The 18,240-nt window shown below is 44.2% G+C and overlaps 2 protein-coding genes across 3 annotated transcripts; both read left to right on the top strand.

Annotated features, from left to right (window-relative positions):
* The first annotated feature begins 682 nt into the window (after positions 1 to 682).
* On the top strand, positions 683 to 12,161 carry vipas39 (VPS33B interacting protein, apical-basolateral polarity regulator, spe-39 homolog). The gene is made up of 19 exons (XM_063223036.1): positions 683 to 755; positions 1,162 to 1,254; positions 1,390 to 1,495; positions 1,890 to 2,030; positions 2,542 to 2,580; positions 2,705 to 2,769; positions 3,503 to 3,559; positions 4,561 to 4,653; positions 4,743 to 4,776; positions 4,981 to 5,083; positions 5,215 to 5,242; positions 5,467 to 5,540; positions 6,690 to 6,765; positions 6,973 to 7,095; positions 8,375 to 8,416; positions 8,727 to 8,903; positions 10,476 to 10,565; positions 10,918 to 11,022; positions 11,723 to 12,161. Exons 2-19 carry the CDS (start codon positions 1,162 to 1,164, stop codon positions 11,741 to 11,743), a joined length of 1,467 nt encoding a protein of 488 aa, XP_063079106.1. The 5' UTR covers positions 683 to 755; the 3' UTR covers positions 11,744 to 12,161.
* Positions 12,162 to 12,213: 52 nt separating this feature from the next.
* gpr132b (G protein-coupled receptor 132b) lies at positions 12,214 to 16,592 on the top strand. Of its 2 annotated transcripts, XM_063223037.1 has the most exons (4): positions 12,214 to 12,938; positions 14,628 to 14,829; positions 14,995 to 15,132; positions 15,472 to 16,592. In XM_063223037.1, the coding sequence occupies exons 2-4, from the start codon at positions 14,653 to 14,655 to the stop codon at positions 16,345 to 16,347; spliced, it is 1,191 nt and encodes a 396-aa protein (XP_063079107.1). In that variant the 5' UTR covers positions 12,214 to 12,938; positions 14,628 to 14,652; the 3' UTR covers positions 16,348 to 16,592. The 2 variants fall into 2 exon arrangements, with proteins under 2 accessions (XP_063079107.1, XP_063079108.1); XM_063223038.1 differs by lacking the exon at positions 12,214 to 12,938 and having other exon boundaries at positions 14,617 to 14,829.
* Positions 16,593 to 18,240: the final 1,648 nt, after the last annotated feature.

Here is an 18,240-nt window from a genome sequence, read left to right as displayed (position 1 = left end):
GTAAAAGAAAATACAATAATAATAGTAAGAGTAGTTAAGTAACTTTATTGATCCCTAGGGGATCAATAAATACACATAATGACAACATGGACATTTCAAGACACAAATAACATAGATATGAAAAACATATTCTGTGAGTTGAGGTAGACAAGAGATTAACATGACCATGAATGAGTGTTTACAGAAGTCTATGGTATAGAATTGTGATGAAGAGTTGTAAATGTGATGTAGAGTAGAGAGAACCACAACATAAACAGTATTTAACACACACACACACACACACATAGGAGGATATAGGGGCAGTCCAGTCCCCAATGATGATGATAATAATAGCAACAACAAAAATAATCATATTTGAAGTGTTGTTGTTATTGTTGTTAGTAGCAGGCTAGTAGTATTTTAGTATTTTATTGTTCAGGGATATCTCCTCTATGTTCCAGACATTTTGTAAAGTTTGGAAGTGCCAACCATTGCAAGGTGGTATTGATAATATATATATATAAAACAATAAAGTGTGGTTATTTTATGCTTAAAAATATTTTGTTGCGGTGTTGTTTTGAGGCTCTTATTTGGACATCAGAACTTTTATTTATTCAAGGGCTGTCATGCCTGAAAGACTTTTGGGATTGTAGTTGTTTTGCAGCCACGGCATCTCTGATAGCAGCCTTGGTATGAATACTCGACTACATTTCCCAGCAACACACTGGCGCCTATGTTGCGTTGCAGTCCACTGACAGCGTAAAAGATTTCGAAAGGTATCCGTGTTGTCTGCAGATTTTTTAAGTTTACCCTTTCCATTTATGTTTTTGCAGTGGTCTCTCAAGTTGTATTACAAACTATCAGTTTTTTTCATACTGCTTTTGGAGAATTTAGCAACTTAACGCTTTGTTCAGCGTGATTATCAGTACAGGAAGTCATGTGTAGCTAACATTAGCATACTGAAGTCTAAATAAGCTAACAGCTGGGACATGTCAAAATGATGTTATGCGTTTATCAGAGGGTTACATTATCATTCATTGACCTTGGGAATGGGACTTGTGCTGTTGGTGAACGATGATAAGCTACCAACGTTGTGTGTGTCAACTAAATGTTATACAAGCAACTGTCATTGTTTTGGTGTTAGTTCCTCTGGTGAAGTGAGCTTGACACACCTTTTTGCAGATGAATAGAGGCAAACCAGATGAGGACGAGTACTGGAACAGCTCTAAATTCAACGCTTTCACGTTTGATGACGATGATGACGATTTCACAAAGGTCAGTAAAATCGAAAAGACACTGCAGCCTAAAATTTCCCCTTCCTCGATTCAGATTGGAAGTCGACGCCTTCTAGCTTACTGCATGCTGATGTTGAAGTGCAGTGGAGTCTGACCCTGGTTTCTATTATCCTAGTTAAAAGAATCCAAAAAGGCCGTGAACAGCATCAGAGGCCTGGTGGAGGAGGATGATGATGAGGACGACGTAGAGAAAGTTAGCTGGAGTGGAGAGCCTGTTGGAAGTGAGTCTAAGACATCTATCTGTCTGTCTTGTTTTGAACCATAGAGTGTTGGTGTCTGCTTTTGTGCTTGGTGTATAATGTGCCATGTACCACTTTGGCTGGAAGTAGTGCAGCAGACTATTTCAACTAGCCTATATTCCTTTTCTTCGTACCAGCCCAGCAGATTATGAGATGTAATTTATGAGTTTCACTTATGAGTAAATAGTAATCATAATGATGATAATAATGCTATTGCGAAAATAAGTGTTTTCTCCCATTAGGAGTGTTACACCATCCGTAATCCCACAGTGTAATAACAGAGCAGCATGTATCACACAAGACAAGACAAGACAAGTAAACCGTAGTAAATGTTACATTTTTCATTAAGCGCTCCTTTCATGCGTGTGTTTCCCAGGTATATCATGGTCCGTAAAAGAGACGGCCTCCAGTATCCGGTCGACTGGGGAGACCCGGAAGGAGAGCTTCCCAAAGATAGACACGACCCCTTCGCTCCCCAAGCAAGGCTCTACCTACTCTCTGAGCTCATTGTTCAAAGGTATGGGTGGGTCAGCTGCATGTGTAACCACTGACATCTACACGGGAACGCAGTGGTTCTACAGAACTCCATTCAATGTTTTTGAAGTATCCGCGACTGACCTGCGAGAATACTTCCGCCCAAAAATTGCCCCATGTCCCGCCCCCAACCGTTGCCTCAGTAATGGATAGAATGTATGCAGTCCATTAATACTACTCGTTAGTAAACCTCCCTACCAAAGCCTTGTGCAGATGAGTTGGCACTGAGCTATTGGTCTAGATCTTCAGCTCAGTGGTGCCGTACCTGTGCCTCCCATGCCGAACTGGTGGGAGAACTGAGAGGTCGCAAGTTCGAGTCCCAAGTGGTGGGCTGTGCAGGATGACTTCAGCTCCACATGCACTGAGGATGTTCTTTACTCTGCCATAGCTAGTATTCCCTTGGTGTTGCTGGATGGTTGATATATTAGCATAACAATAATAATTGTTGTTATTGTCATGTTATTACATAAGAATTTCTTGATATTTTCCTCCAGGAAAGGGCAGGACGGGAGGATTTTCATCGTTCTCTGAATGTGAGTGCCACACCTTCTGTCCCAATACCTCAGAATTGCACTTTCAGAGTTATCTGACGTAGATGCCATTAAACTGGGACGTTATTATTAAGGCTGCATTGACCTTCTCTTTTCTGTGTCTTAGCTGTCTCTGATACATCTGCGAGGGTCTATGCTCCTGAGCTCCGCCGGCCCAAAGCAGAATACAAGGTAGGTGCAGAAGACCGAGATCAGAAGGGTTAACAATGAAGTCAACACATGGGCTTGGAGAAGATGGTCTAGATCAGTGGTCCTCAACCTTTTTTGGAAAGATGTTTTTGTCTTTTTTTACTTAATTGAAGATAGGACAGTAGGAGAGGCAGACAGGAAGCAAATGGGGAGATGGGGAAGGGTCGGCAAAGGACCAGGGCCGCACTCGAGACTGGGTCATCTGTGTAGCAGGTTGAGGGCCCTACCATTGCTGTGACGTTAGGACCCTCAACCTTTTTTTGAATAAAGACGCCCACATGGGGGGATGCAGAGACCCCGTTGGGAAACATTAGTCTAGATTAAGGTGCTAGCCACACGGGAATGTTTTTCTATGCCAATGACAACGTTCCCCTGGCCTAGCCATATGAAATCATATGAAATCGGCGTTCTGGGTAGCCCAAAACGAGTTTTTTGGATAATGGGTTCCAGAGTGCGAAAATCGAGTAAGGCAGGCGTTTGCGTTGCCATTGTTCCAGCCGAAACAGATTTGTTTACATCTGCGTCACAGCCACATGGCCAAAAACTAAGTCAGTGGTCTAGATCAGTGATTCTTAAACTGTGAGCCCTGAAGGTATTCAATTGCTGAGAGACAGAGCTAAATGATGTGGTTCAGAATTTGTGTCATGTTTATTACTGTATTTGTAATAATCATTTTAAATGATTACATTTCTCCTTTTGGTCATGGCCCTTGTAGGACTATGTGAGTGAATGGAACCCTGAGGAGACTGTACGGAGGATGCAGAGGGGAAAGGTGAGGCACCACACCACACTGCACCACACTGCACCACACACCACACCACACCACCCCACACTACTAATGTAAAAAAATAGAATAGTACAAAATGTTTAGTTTTTTTTTATCGGAAACCTATAAGTCATATCCAACGCACCTCCCAGATAAGGTGTGCAAAAGTTGAAATGAGCAGAAGAAGTTCCAGATTGGACCTGCACATCGACACTGGTACTGTTGTTGGGGAGTTATCCTCTTGTGCTCATATGCATCTCGTGATTTATCATAGCATTTCATGTAGCCATGTAGCACCTTTTCCATTGTTCCATTCATGTGATCAGATCCATGTCATAGCATGAAAATTGTATATAGCTCTGTACAATCAACAATCCTGGTTCTGTGTATGTGATGAAGTCATGTAGTAAAGTGATGTGATGAGTGATATGTATTTACCTTAATTTAGGTTATTAATGTGGAGACTGTGTGTGTGAGTGTGGTTGTTGGTTGTTTACTTCCTTAAAGGGTCACTGTGTGAGATTTTTAGTTGTTTATTTCCGGAATTTATGCTACCCATTCACTAATGTTATCTTTTTCGGGAATATTTACCACCACCATGAAATTCTAAGTATTCATTATGACTGGAAAAATTGCACTTTTCATACATGAAAAGGGGGATCTCCTCCATGGTCTGCCATTTTGAATTTCCAGAAATAGCCATTTTAAGCTGCAAAAATGACTGTACTTGGACCATACTAGAAAATATTTGTTTAATACTTAGCAAACTTTCATGTAAAGATCAAATTTGGCAACAGGGAGCCCAATTTCAATAAGCAGCATAGTTGCAGTACCTTTTTTTACCATTTCCTGCACAGTGTCTCTTTAAGACTGAACACTACACAGGAAATCAACCCAGAGGGCATCATGGGGTTACGGGTAGCTTAATAGGGCCAAACATAATAACAGAACCTGGCTCAATACCTAACAATGAGGCCGTGTATGTGCCTGTGTCTGTGTGGTTGCAGGGGTACTCTCTGGAGAGATTCCGCTCCCTTCAGGACAAGCTGTTACTGCTGGACGAGGCTGTTAGTGCACACGACGGAAACACCATCACCGCTGTACGTTACTCTTCAAACACCTGCCACCAGAAATACCTCAGGATGCAGTATTGAGTATTAATGTTGATGCAATGCGTTTGCTTTCACAGGTCTTAATATATTTGAAAAGGTCGTTAAATAAAGGTGAGTTGTTTGAGTTTGATTTGTCTGTATATTGTATAGGGGGCACTTTCAGATGAGTTTGTCCTGTGCCTGGCAAAAGTTGTCAGCAGGCCTGGACAGGTGCCTTTAGCAAGCTGCATCATAGCACCCCCCTAAATAACTACAGTTTGAAGTGTATGTACCGTACCATATGTGTAACTTGTGATTCTGCTGCTGTTGTTCCAGAGATCCTCTTCCGTGAGTTAGCGGAGAGGGAAATCGCTCTCAGACACTATGTGCACTACCTGAAGGAGATGGGGGAGCAGAGACTGCTGGTGGAACTCTTCAAGTAAGTGATTACACTCTTATGTTGGGAGGTCAACACCTGACAAATGTTGTCTAGATTTATTTTTGGATGGTGAACTGTCACTGTCATGAACTCAGAGGTTCATTCATTGCTGGTTTCTGGTCTTTCTGTAGGTCCTTGGGCAGAACTGAGGACATGGCAGTAAGTGGCAATCATGTCTTTCTTTTCATTTCGCATTTATGGACTGCTTTACTATTTCTGTGTGTGTGCTTGTGTGTGTATGTTTTGTGCGATCATGTCTTTCTTTTCATTTCACATTGATGGACTGCTTTACAATTTGTGTGTGTGTGTGTGTGCGTGTGTGTGGCCGTGTGTTTTGTATGTGATTGTGTGTGATGTTAACTGCTGCCCATGTTTGTTCACAGCTTGTGCAATACAAGGAGCACCTCAACATTAAAGATGAGAACAGAAGAAAAGACTTCCTGAAAAGCTGCTTAAGGTAAGGCCACTGAGAATATCTCTGTCTGCCCTCACTCACAAGCAAAGCCATACTGACTCTGCACCTTAATAACCAATGTGGAGGAAATTGTTACTGCAATTGAAATACAGTACATAGGCATTCTTGGGGGAGTAAGGCCCCAATTATCATGGTTTTTAAAAATAATTTCATGAATTTTTCCACCCATCTCTCTAAGCAAGCCTGACCCCATGCAGTCGCTTTTATCCCAATTGACTTAAGTTATTTTGGTGAGCTTATTGGTCACAAACAGTCCTTTGAGCAATGAGCAACACTCCCTTCAGCAATGTTAGTTACGTTAGTCTGGGGCTGTAGTTCTTTTTTGGACAAATACCCCCTTGAGCTCATCATATGCACCCTCTAAAACACCCTTTAGCTCATCATAAGCCTGCCAACGCCCCCCATAGTATTGAGAGACACTACTCTACGGCATTTTAGCCACGGATGACAATATTAGAGAACACCCACATGGATCATACTAGTATGATTCAAAACTGGAATCTTTCGCTTTCAATGCCAACTCCCTAACCTTAATGCCCCTTTAGCGGAGGGAAGTAGAGTTGCCCAGCTGGGACTCCAACCCAGACCTTCTGGGGTAGTAAACCGGGGCTCTGACCGCTACACCAAAGAGCCAGGCTCGTTGGCATGTTAGTCAGAACACACCCACAACCCTAGTGATGGTTACTCCCTTTGGGAAGCGCACCCGTGCGTTTCACACACTCATGGTGTCCCTCACGCAACTGCCCATCATGCTTCTCCCATCCAGTGCACCCCATCATCAATGCTTCATCCATCACTGGGGTCCCTCACACCGGGGCCTTCACATGGAATTGCGGCACACACACAATGGGTATGCTTCCGATGGCCTCACGGTAGCCATCCCACTTCTGACACCATTTGTAGCGAAGGGGAGTAGAGTTGCCCAGCTGGGACTCGAACTCAGACCTTCTGGGGTAGTAAACCGGGGCTCTGACCGCTGCAGAGCCAGGCTCGTTGGCATGTTAGTCAGAACACACCCACAACCCTAGTGATGGTTACTCCATCACTGCCCCAACTTGACGCCCTACATTGGGCATATGTCAGTAGTGCACTGACTCCTGCTGTTGTTTTTCGCTCCTCCTTCACCACCAGTCTTCCCTTTAATCCGGATGACTCCACTCACGTACAAGACCACTACACGCTCCTAGAGAGACAGATCATTATAGAGGTAAGATATGCTCTGTTGCCACCATACTTCACAAAGCTGTATTATACTGTATATTTGTAATTCCCCCTTCGTTAATTCTGATAATTAAAAAATATGTCTTGAATTAATTAAGCCCCAAAGCCATTACCGGTATATTGTTTTGCCCTTTCTCGACCTGCCACATTACAATTAAATTATTGCCAACTTCATCTCTCTCTTTTTTTTTAGGAAAATGACAAAAGAGCAAATGCTGACATATTTAAGAAGTACCCCAGAAAAGCCTCCATTTTGAACATGCCCATCATCACTACGTTATACTATTCTTGTTTTTACCACTATGGCGAATCGGAGGTAAGTCATACTGCAGTGTTGCTGTCTGTGTTTGGTGTTCAGTACAGAAACTGTGTGAGCATAGACACTCAGAGAAATGCCCTTAACACAAACAGTAAAGGAGTTTCCCAAACTATTTCTGCTGGGAACCCCATTCATTTTATTTTATTTATTTATTTGCAAATGGGGACTGCCTCAATTGGGTCCCCATTTGGACCTAAGAATATTTGTTGCACCACCCCCTTCTCATACTCTGAGAACTGCTGCATTAGATGTACAATACTGGGGGATTGGTTAATAAAGGGATACCTAACATAACCTAGCAACATACCTAAGTTAGCAACTTACTTACTTGGTTGCAATACAAATTCCCATTGGAAACCTAGTTAAGTTGCTAACTGGCTAGTAATGATGCTTTCGAGAAACAGGATCCTGGTGGCCGCTGAACCAAAAGGAGTTTGACACCCCTGCTTTTCAGAATCGCATATTACAGTATAAACATATTCATATACTTTTTTTTAAAGAAAGGGAGCCAGCGGATGTGGACAGGCTGAGTTCCAGGCTAAACTCAATTTGACCGATTATGCAGATGCTGCCTTTGGCTTTGTAGGGCAGTGCTGTCAAATCTAAAACGACCTGACATATCTAGCTCATTACCCAGATTCAACACCAGATGGAGCCCTCACACCTGGACTCTCGTACCTTTCTGGCTCAGTGCGGTGTGTGTGTGTGTGTGTGTTTGAGAGTGAGTGTGTGTTTTGGTTTGGTTTATTTATGGATATAGGAAGACAAAGGGGTATCCAAGGGATTACATGTAAAAGCGTAAACCCTTATTTCCAACATGGTCCCTGGTCCCTCATTGTGTGTGCGTGCGTGTATGCGTGCGTGTGTGCGTGTGTGTGTGGAACTATGAGGAACACATACTCGTTCATTACTGTACAGGTTTATTTGAACATGTCCTGCGTTACGGCACAGGGCCCCCATCAGCATGTGTCCACTTGGGAGTAGAGCACGCCTGTTGTTCATAACTGCATTACATGATTGTGCCATTTCACTGGTACGTGGCAAGGGTATAAGTACTCTATTCCCCCACCCAGGGGTGGAGCTATAGGTGGAGCGACCAGGGCATTTGCCCGGGGCCCCAGGGCCCTCCTGTATTGGTGATGGGGGCCCTATTTAGACCTTGGCAGGCCATGGGTCGACCTATGGTGGGAGCCATCAGTGTTTTGACCTGGGGCCCATGTGTGCAATTGTTTCGCCACTGCCCCCGGCATCTAAATTTCATCTCCTTTATTTATAGGGCACGTACAGCAGCCCAGCCAACATAAGGAAGACCTTTAAGGTAATGTGCACATTACAGCCTATTGTATAATTCATAGCCCCACATATGTGTCTCTTCTCATTACTCCATATAATATTAAATAGGACTGCCGCTTTTCCTTATTCTCCCTGTAGTTAATTGGGACTCTTGCCCCACTTTCTCGCCCAGTTGGATGTGTAGATCTGCGTATTGTTTGTAGGTCTATAATGTGTGTCTGTGTGTGTGTGTGTGCGCGTGTGCACACACGCTGTTGCGTTATGCGCAATCAGCTTGAAAGTAGGAAGTGAAAACAGCCGTGGGAGTTAACTGGGGCACGCCCGATGTCTTTCAGATCTCCGAGAAGCAGTATATTCTCACGGCGCTGGGTGCCAGGGCCAAGCTCAAGTCCTGGTTTGACGTGGACAGTTTGTTCAACGCCAAGAACTGGCTGGGCTACACCAAGAAGCGCTCTCCTGTTGGTTTTCACAGAGTGGTGGACATATTGCACAAGAACAACGCGCCTGTGCAGGTATTTTAACGCCCATGTGATGATGATGATGATGATCACCAGCCTGGCCTTGCTCTCCGTAAAGCTCCATTCGATCTACACTTTGCTCCACATTACATCTGGGTCGGGCCTTCTGGGAGGAGATTATTTTTGTTGCCCAAATAACCAGCCCTCCAACCTAAACCAACCAAAATCAATCAATCAAAAAACGGGAGAGGGTCAAATGGCGAACGATGACTCATGACATACAAGCAGATTATGTCCCACGACCAAACGTTAGCAATTTCAGGAGTATGGGTAACACTAGATAATCACCTCATTTGTTGAGTACTGAGGTGTCAAGTGGGGTCACATACTGTAAAATACCTGCCGCTTTTTCCCTACCATCACAGGTGACCTCACTGAGAAGCTCTTTCAAAGCCTTGGATAACACATTTGTGACAGCGGTTTTAGCTTTCTTCAACCTCAATTGGCACCTCGCATGGTCTTCACAGTCTGATTAAATAGTATTAGTGTAGCAAGTGTATAATTCACAGTAATAAATGTATGATTACAATGTGATTATCATCTGAAAATTGGGGCAAAGCCAATCTAATGCAGACGTTATCTTGCCGTGCCATTGCCATTCACAATCCATTAAACATTCCTCCCTTCATATCCCAACTTAGCCACAGCCCCCAGTTCACTGCTTAGCATGGCACAGTTACGTTACATTAGATTACACTTAGCCACCACTGTTAGGCAAAACTACTTGGTTATTTTTAGGTAATGGGGTACTAGGGTCCCTGGAGCAATATTGGGTTGAATGCTTACTTAGATGTGGATGAGGATACATGCTGGGTAGCTACAGCTACCTCCTCCCCCATCCACTTTCTGCCTACTGGTACCATGCAAATCGATCCTGCAACTCTTTGTTTCCAAGACCGATTTTGGGTTACGTTTGCTATTGGGTTATGTTTTGCTCCACTATTGGGTTATGTTTTGTTCCATGCCCCCATTCATCGATAGTTGACTGCGTACGGGAATCTATGTAAAGCCAACAAGATGTGAGATGATGATAAAAGACAAACAACGTCGCTCTGCCGTGGCCGTGGTCTACTATTAGGCCGACCCGGGTTCGGTTCCCGGCCCGGGTCCTTTGCCAGCCCTTCCCCGTCTCTCTCTCCCAACTTGCTTCCCGTCACCATCTTCACTATGCTATAATAAATAAAGTCAAAAAGACAAAAAAAATCTTAAAAGACAAATAGCGTAAAGCTGTGATGGCAAATGAGACCTTGTCTGACCTCTGTTCCACACTCATATGGCAAGTGTTCCCACACACAATTGAGTTGTTTCAAAGCTAACTTAAGGTTTATGTTCTGATGAGACTGATGTTGCCTGACCACCTCACTCACATGTCAAGTGGGGTAGTTGAGTCGTTTCAAGTGGGTTAGGTAATTGAGTAATTTCAAAGCCAAGACTTGTGTTGCCTGACCCCCTCCTCGCTCACATTTCTTGTGGGGTACGTAGTAGTTGAGTCGTTTTCTGAGCCAAGGCTTGTGTTTTGATGAGACTGATGTTGGCTGACCTCCTTCCTCTGTGGCTCTGTGTCAGGTGCTTCAGGAGTACCTCTGCCTGGTGGACGACACCGAGCTGAAGATCAGCCTGGCACAGAAGTACAAGTGTCACGATGTCATCATCAACGTGAGTGACCACACAGGCTGTGGAGCATTCGTTTGTTTCTTTATTTTCTTTCTTTCTTTCTTTCTTTCTTTCTTTCTTTCTTTCTTTCTTTCTGTCTTTCTGTCTTTCTGTCTTTCTTTCTTTCTCCTTCTTTATTTTGTTTTGTTAAAATTCAACATGTCCAGAGTGTAAAAAGTATGAAACCCTCGTTTCTTCATTCATTCATTTATTTATTTCCTTTCTTTTCTTTCTTTCTATTTAAATTCTAAAACGTATGAAACTCTTCAAAAAGTAAGAAACCCTTCAAATGCTCATATTGTAAATCTGCTTGGTTGTGGTTGTTCCCTCCTCTCCTCTCCTCTCCCTCTGCCAGACCTATAAGGACCTGAAGGATCGTCAGCAGCTGGTGGTGTACAGGGGCAAGGTGGAGAGGGGCTCACCTGAGGACCGACTCATCGAGCAGATCCTCGGCAACACAGTAAGGAAGACGCAGAGATGAATACAACTCACACACACACACACACACACACACACACACACACACACACACACACACACACACACACACACACACACACACACACACACAGCTCCTCAGCAACCCAGTATGGAAGACACAGAGAGAAACACACACACACACATGCGCCTGCACCCACATACACACTAGTGTTGCCATCTGCTCTGGTTTGACCTGTTTGTCCCGGTTTTTAATGGTTTGTCTGTCACGTAGAGTTGTTTTGGTACCGGTGCCACACACACACAGGTGACAACCCTGGGAGAGAGAGAGAGAGAGAGAGAGAGAGAGAGAGAGAGAGAGAGAGAGAGAGAGAGAGAGAGAGAGAGAGAGAGAGAGAGAGAAGAGAGAGAGAGAGAGAGAGAGAGAGAGAGAGAGAGAGAGAGAGAGAGAGAGCAAATGAACGAAAGAACAAGCCATGAGGTTATGGAAGAAGCTGAAGAAAATTCAGACACTTGAACTCTTTGGAAGATCTGCTCACAGTGCACTTTACAAGCTCTGATTCTTAAGCCAAGATGATGAATGTGTTAACAGTGAACTAGAGTCAGGTGAAGCAAACACAAGGGAGCAGACACTGGCGTTGTCCTCTCCCAGATGCATGGACAAGAAAGACAAAGTGAGTGATGATGTTTTTCTTTTTTTTCTTTTTTTTTGTCTTCCACAGCAAATCCGATGGAAGAACTGAGGCCAGGAAAAGAGATGTAATCGAGAAAGACGTGCATCTAGACGGTTTATTTCAGAAAGAAAAGAGACTGCATCAACAAAGTCCCCTATTGGAGGGGGCCAAGCCAGTGACCAATATGAGTGGGAGTGTGCAAACGTAGCCTTCATGTCCATGCTGGAAATGAGCCAAATGATTTGTTTTATATTTATTTTGCCATTTTTAATTGTTTATTTTTGTTTATTTGGCTGAATGTGTCGATCATGCATAATCAGCATGGCTTATTTTTAAACGTGCAATGAGGACAGAAGTGCTCAAGATTGTCATTCCTCAAGATTGTACACATCAAATCCTCCGCAATTTGTCCTTGTCATGTCCTTGTTATCCTACTGATATGTCTGCTTTTTTTACTGTACATAATAAAATATGTTATTGCAAAAGGGCTCGCATGGCCATTTCAAATGCTTGTTACCCTGAGTGAAAGTGAGAATGTTGCTTGTTTTCTGGATGAATAATTACGCAGACATGAATTGTAACCAACTGAAATATTCCAATAGACACGTCAGCTGAGCTTTATGGGAAACTCTTTAGTTAGAAGACTGCTTTGTGATCTGTTGGGACCCAACTTGTAGACTGTAAGCTTGCAGTCTACCTCTATTCACCTATAATGCTTCCCGAAAACCTTGGTTTATTTGCTTCTTACGCATATTAAGAAGATTGACCCCAATCGCAGTACGAATGGTTTTGAACTGAGCAATGACACGCACCACGAGCCAGTGCTGAAAACTTGATGTCACTGGTTACCCCAAGTGGGCATTCAGCAATCCTGCTTTGAAAATGATATACATAGCATAGGTCAGAAAGAAGAGCGCAACTGGGGTCTGATTTTAAACAATCGGATATGACTTCTATAGTAGGCTAGGCCTAATAAGATCTGGGACATAAAAACAACGATACACCACAAAGATCAAATGAATTATTCACCGAATCACTGGAGTAGGAGAAATTTAAGGGGCGTGCACACTTCGCAGTTCATTCATCTCCGCTCAGAACGCATCTCTTGGCATTCGTCACGTGATCAAGCCGTGCCGCTTGGTGCTTTATCATATCACCACACTTATTTCACTCATCACCAGTTGTAGTAGCTCGTGTGAAGCATGGACATACTGAAAGACCATCACAATACACAAAGTAGCTAAGGATTTGTTTCACGTATTTGGTGAGTACAGCCTATTTGCTCTCAACTGTTGGACAACTTGTGGAAGCGATGGTTAAAGTAGTTATAAAGCTCCTATTACAGTTTATGACAGCATTACTTGGTAGCCTATAAGCGTGTGGTTGGTTCAATGAATTGTATCAACACGTTCGTTCATGTAGCGTGTTTTTGGTATGAGTAGCACATGGAAGTTCTTTGATTTTAGAGCGCGTGTGGGTCCAATGAATGGATTTGAAGTTGTTTTGTATGATTGTTTGTGAAACTTGTTTTTGAGTTAGGAACAGACTTGCCGAATTTAAAACTCTTTTTACCGATTTTAGTGCAACCATACGACTGCCCAAGTATCGAGGGTTTCAAAACGTGGGCACTTTTTTAATTGGATGTCATGACACTTTGGCTGAGATGTTTATGTTATGTTATGTTGATGCAGGCTAAGTGGTCTTGTGCCAAGTGTAGCAGGCGTATCGAAAATTCGACCAGGATCAGCAATCAACAACTCAGTTTTACCCCTTCCAGCTGTTGTTATAGGATAGCTAGGCCTAATGTACACCCAAGATGCTGGTTAAATGACCTGGAGCGGTAGAAGCGCTAGTGTGAAATGGGTCTTCTTGAGTGAGTGGTAGGCCTAATCGTCACTGACCCAAATGAGAGGTGACAAGCTTTGAAAAGCTTTTTTTTGTATTTGATCCGGTCATCGTGGCCAGCCACTGGAAGGAGGACACATCAGACAAATTGAAGATATAGCAGTTGTCCCTGCTTGTGTGCTTCTGAATTTCTGATATGAATGATGGCATATTTTGATAACTGGCATAGGGTGGCTATTGCTCCATCTACACGTTGTCCATGCCTTGTTGTCTTGGAACAAATTGGGCAAGTAATTGGGAAAGCATAACCTTTTCCAGTGACATGTCCCCTAGTGCCAGCTTCCCATTTCTTAATCCGGAGAAATGTGTGAATCAGTCGTGCGTAAAACATCTGGCACTTGTGGTCAAGCTTTGTCGCCTAATAGTTGAACCATATATTACTCACTAATGCTTACTCTCCCGAAACGGCCAGTGCATGCTTCTCCTTTTCGCTGTATTGTTTGACTCTGCTATTGTTTCGTTGCCTATTTAATAATTCAAGAGCAGTAGCAGAGCTGTAATCAAAAGCAAAGAAAAATGTTCCTCAGGTACCTCTTTGCCACCCAACGTCAGATGGATTTCCCCTTTGCGCTCTTGTAAAACATTTGGAGGAAACCCCACTTCACCAAAGTGCTACTTGTATCTGTGTTTGACATTGAAAACTGACAAAATAATTTTCCAAAGTATATCCTGGCGTGGTATCAGTAGTGTGATATTACTGGCGTGGTCTCTAAAAGGGAAGTGTTCATAGTGGTACAAATGAAAGTTGATGAAATGAAATGATAGTCTACTCTTGGAATCCACACACAATCGCATTGCATTGATGTTGTAATTTTTCATATGAAGATAAGATATGAAAATAAAAACTAAAATATGATGCTTGCCCAATTTCTTCAAGGCTACAAAATTCCATTTTGGTCCTTTTTTTATTTTTTTTAAGAATAGATTACATTAAACTTGTTATTATGATATGTCATTAATAATTTATCCTCTCTCTCTCTCTCTCTCTCTCTCTCTCTCTCTCTCTCTCTCTCTCTCTCTCTCTCTCTCCCCCCCCACTCCTACACAGCACCACAGTAGCTGCAGCAGGCATCATGCATAACATGCAGGCGGTGACCACAGCCATGACACTGGGTCATAACGCCAGTGCCGCCCCTGCCTGCGAGCCGCCCTACGCCCAGGACCGGCTGCCTCTGGTGGCCCTCTACAGCGCTGTGCTGGTGGTGGGCCTGCCAGCCAACCTGGCCACCGTCTTCCTCACCTTCCTGCAGGTTTGTATGTTTTTATGTGTGTTTATGACAGGAAGTGAGTGTGGGGAGAGAGATGGGGAAGGATCGGCAAAAGACCCGGAAACCAGTGCCCAGCCGTTACAGCCTGTTACAAACAGGCACAGCTGGTCTGAAATCTGTGGTTGACATATGGTTTGACCTCACCAGGTGCGGCGCAAGAACGTGCTGGGCATCTACCTGCTGTCGCTGTCTCTGTGTGACCTGACGTACCTGCTGACGCTGCCACTCTGGGCCGTCTACGTCAACGGCGGCCACCGCTGGCCCCTCAGCTCGCTGGCCTGCAAGGTATAGATTCATATTATTACTTGTATGTTGTGCTGTCTCTAGAAACGTGCTGATGTACCACAGAGGTTTTTGCTTATGTCTCCATATTGTGCTGACCGTGTTGTGGAGGCATGAGATCATATGCCCCCCTCTCCCCCTTCCTTATGTTATTATGCAGAATTGTAGGGCTGCACAACAGTGGAAAAAAATGAGATTAATTGGGATAATTTTGATCAAAATTAAACAACAATTAACAACTGAATTTCTATCTATCTATCTATCTATCTATCTATCTATCTATCTATCTATCTATCTATCTATCTATCTATCTATCTATCTATCTATCTATCTCTCTGCCAGGTGACGGGCTATGTCTTCTTCAACAACATGTACATCAGCATCTTCCTGCTGTGCTGCATCTCGGCGGACCGCTACGTGGCCGTGGTGTACGCCGTGGAGTCCCGGGGCCTGCGCAGGCAGCGGCTGGCGGCCGCCGTGTGCCTGGCCGTCTGGCTGGTGGTGGCGCTGGGCCACATACCCGTCTTCACCATGCGCGAGGGCGATGCTGACAGCAGCGGCTTTGGTGGTGGTGAGGCTGGGCCGCGCCACTGCTTCGAGCCGGGCCAGAGCACGCCCATGGTGACGGGCTTCAACTACGCCCGCTTCTGCGTGGGCTTCGCGGCCCCCCTGGCCGTGCTGGCGGGCACCAACCACGCCATCCTGGCCAACGTGCAGGCCAGCACAGGGCTGCGGCGCGGCCAGAAGAAGAAGGTGCGCTACCTGGCGCTGGCCGTGGTGCTGCTCTTCCTGGTCTGCTTCGGGCCGTACCACATCATCCTGCTGCTGCGCGCCGTCACCTACCACTTCCCCGTCATCGCCGGCGCCCAGGAGACCTGCCACTTCGAGAACCGCGTCTACACGCCCTACACCATCTCGCTGGGCCTGTCCACCGTCAACAGCGCCGTCAACCCCATCCTCTACGTGCTGTCCAGCGACAACGTCCGCAAGGAGATCGGCCGGGGCCTGGCGGGCCTGAGGGACCGCACCGTCTTCCGCCAGCGCTCCTCCGACAGCTGCAGCCAGCAGATCCAGCGCGTCAACAATAACAACTCCTCCGACGGACTGGCGGCCATTGCCGTCATTGGCCATAATAACGTTGTTGACAGTAAGCCCTGCACGCTGCTGGCCCCACTCGCTAATGCCGGTGTGGAGAGGGCTTTCAGCTCAGCTGGCTGACCAGCAGGCAATAATATAGAGCTGGTGTTGTAATGCTGCGAATTTAGGGGCTCACATAAGCGTTATAAAATATGAATAATGTTTTTGTTTCTTGCTGTGCTGATAGCTCTGTAAGAGCTTTGCTGGATCAAGGTGTTGAGTGCCTAAACCGCATGGATTGCTGCCATATGCACACTGTACTGTACACTTCTGAGATTGATGGATGTGCATGTGTGCTGTCTTTTAATCGCACGGATGTTTCAATCTTGCCAAAGGAAATGGTGTTCACGCGCGACCCTAATATATTTGCTCTAGACAGGCTCTGACTAACAATGACCATGTTGAGTGGCTTTCACAGAAATGTGGACTTGGGGTCTCTCTTGTGTGCTATAACGTGGCTGTTGATGCCCCGAGGCCAAAGACATGCTTTCTCACATCGCGCCTGGTGTGTTAACTCCTTTGTTTACCCAGTGTTGAAAATCTAGAGCATTGTCCTCAGGACGGATGTGAGGATGAATGCTTGCACTCCACGCAGCACCGTCAATATTGTGCACTATGACATGACGTGAAGAACAACAAAGGAATTACCGGTATGTGAAGAGTATTCTGCAATATATACAGTATGCACTGCAGCCTAAAAAAAATGCACACTCAATGCATAAATAATAGACATCATAATGGAGGAGAATAATGGACATCATTTTGGACAATTTTTGGGTTATGGTACATAACACATGAGCATTTATTATGAGTACTTGATATGGTATGGTATGATTTGGTATGCTATGTTTGGTTTTGCTATGGGCGATTGTTTTTATTTTTATATTTTGTCTTATTCTTTGTTCATTACAGTATTAATGTTGTTGTATTATGCACTGCTTTAAGAATAAGCATTTTATTTTTTGTTAACAACATAAATTGAACCACTGGTTAAGGCCGCAACAAAGAAGGGGGGGGGGGTGTCTGTCAACCTTTTTAAATTGCACCAGCAATTAAAGTAAATGTTACTGTATATAGTATTATAGAAAGTTAATGTCTTTGTATAATAAAGTCTTTGTTAAATAAAGCCTATGTTGTAAAACACCTTAAAAATTACCCTTCCATACCCATAATTGGCATTTTTTAGCCAGCTTCATTTTTGTCTCCAATGCCCATGTTGATGTCATATGGTGCTGGTGGAGAGACTCTGGTCTTTGTATTGTGTGTGTGTGTGTCTGTGTGTGTGTGTGTGTGTGTGTGTGTGTGTGTGTGTGTGTGTGTGTGTGTGTGTGTGTGTGTGTCTGTGTGTGTGTGAGAGAGAGAGAACTGCTTTGGAGTCTATATGTGTATTGAGAGGTGAAAAGTGACACAGCAGAAATAAATTCACAGAAAATGTGCTGCTTTCTCACAAAGTTTTGTTTCCAGTATACAGTTTGTGAACATCAACACCCCACCTCAAACTGACTCACCAAGATGTATTGTACATATTAGTAATCTTTTAAGAAAAGAAAATCTTTTTATCAAGAAAAAGGCTGGTCCAGAGTAGATTTCTCTCAGTGTTGGACTATGTTGATACTATTTATATCCATACACCTTAATGTTTCCTCAAGAACATGCATGCTGTTCATCATTCTGCATTGCAGTTCGTAACAAGAACGCACCAGTTTGATCCATAATCTAAAGTTCAATGGCCATCTTTGAGTTGAAGACTTTGTTGTACACGTTCCTCAGACAAGTTACTACTACAGTCTCTCACCCCTCGTAATGAATTAGGGAAAACAGGCTTTCATATTTTCATCATCCCTATCAGACGATGTCTCTGCAGCAATTGCCACAGTCATCAGCCCCCCTTCAAATTGAAAGCAGAGTCCGTACTCATTCGAAAAGAGGGGGTGGAGTGCTTCTGTCCTTCCTTTCACCTTCCACTTCTATATG

The sequence above is a fragment of the Engraulis encrasicolus genome, chromosome 18, assembly GCF_034702125.1.
Source record: "Engraulis encrasicolus isolate BLACKSEA-1 chromosome 18, IST_EnEncr_1.0, whole genome shotgun sequence".
Classification (NCBI taxonomy): Eukaryota; Metazoa; Chordata; class Actinopteri; order Clupeiformes; family Engraulidae; genus Engraulis; species Engraulis encrasicolus.
Note: the sequence above shows the minus strand (reverse complement) of the source record. Positions and strands in the feature narration are given on the sequence as shown.

What these genes read in the sequence shown, in the direction of transcription:
- gpr132b (XM_063223037.1), top strand. Translation starts at nt 14,653, where the DNA reads ATGCATAACATGCAGGCGGTGACCACAGCCATGACACTGGGTCATAAC. An exon ending in TCTTCCTCACCTTCCTGCAG is followed by an intron (nt 14,830 to 14,994) that starts GTTTGTATGTTT and finishes TGACCTCACCAG; the next exon opens with GTGCGGCGCAAGAACGTGCT. An exon ending in TCAGCTCGCTGGCCTGCAAG is followed by an intron (nt 15,133 to 15,471) that starts GTATAGATTCAT and finishes TCTCTCTGCCAG; the next exon opens with GTGACGGGCTATGTCTTCTT.
- vipas39 (XM_063223036.1), top strand. Translation starts at nt 1,162, where the DNA reads ATGAATAGAGGCAAACCAGATGAGGACGAGTACTGGAACAGCTCTAAA. An exon ending in ATTTTCATCGTTCTCTGAAT is followed by an intron (nt 2,581 to 2,704) that starts GTGAGTGCCACA and finishes TCTGTGTCTTAG; the next exon opens with CTGTCTCTGATACATCTGCG. An exon ending in ACATAAGGAAGACCTTTAAG is followed by an intron (nt 8,417 to 8,726) that starts GTAATGTGCACA and finishes GATGTCTTTCAG; the next exon opens with ATCTCCGAGAAGCAGTATAT.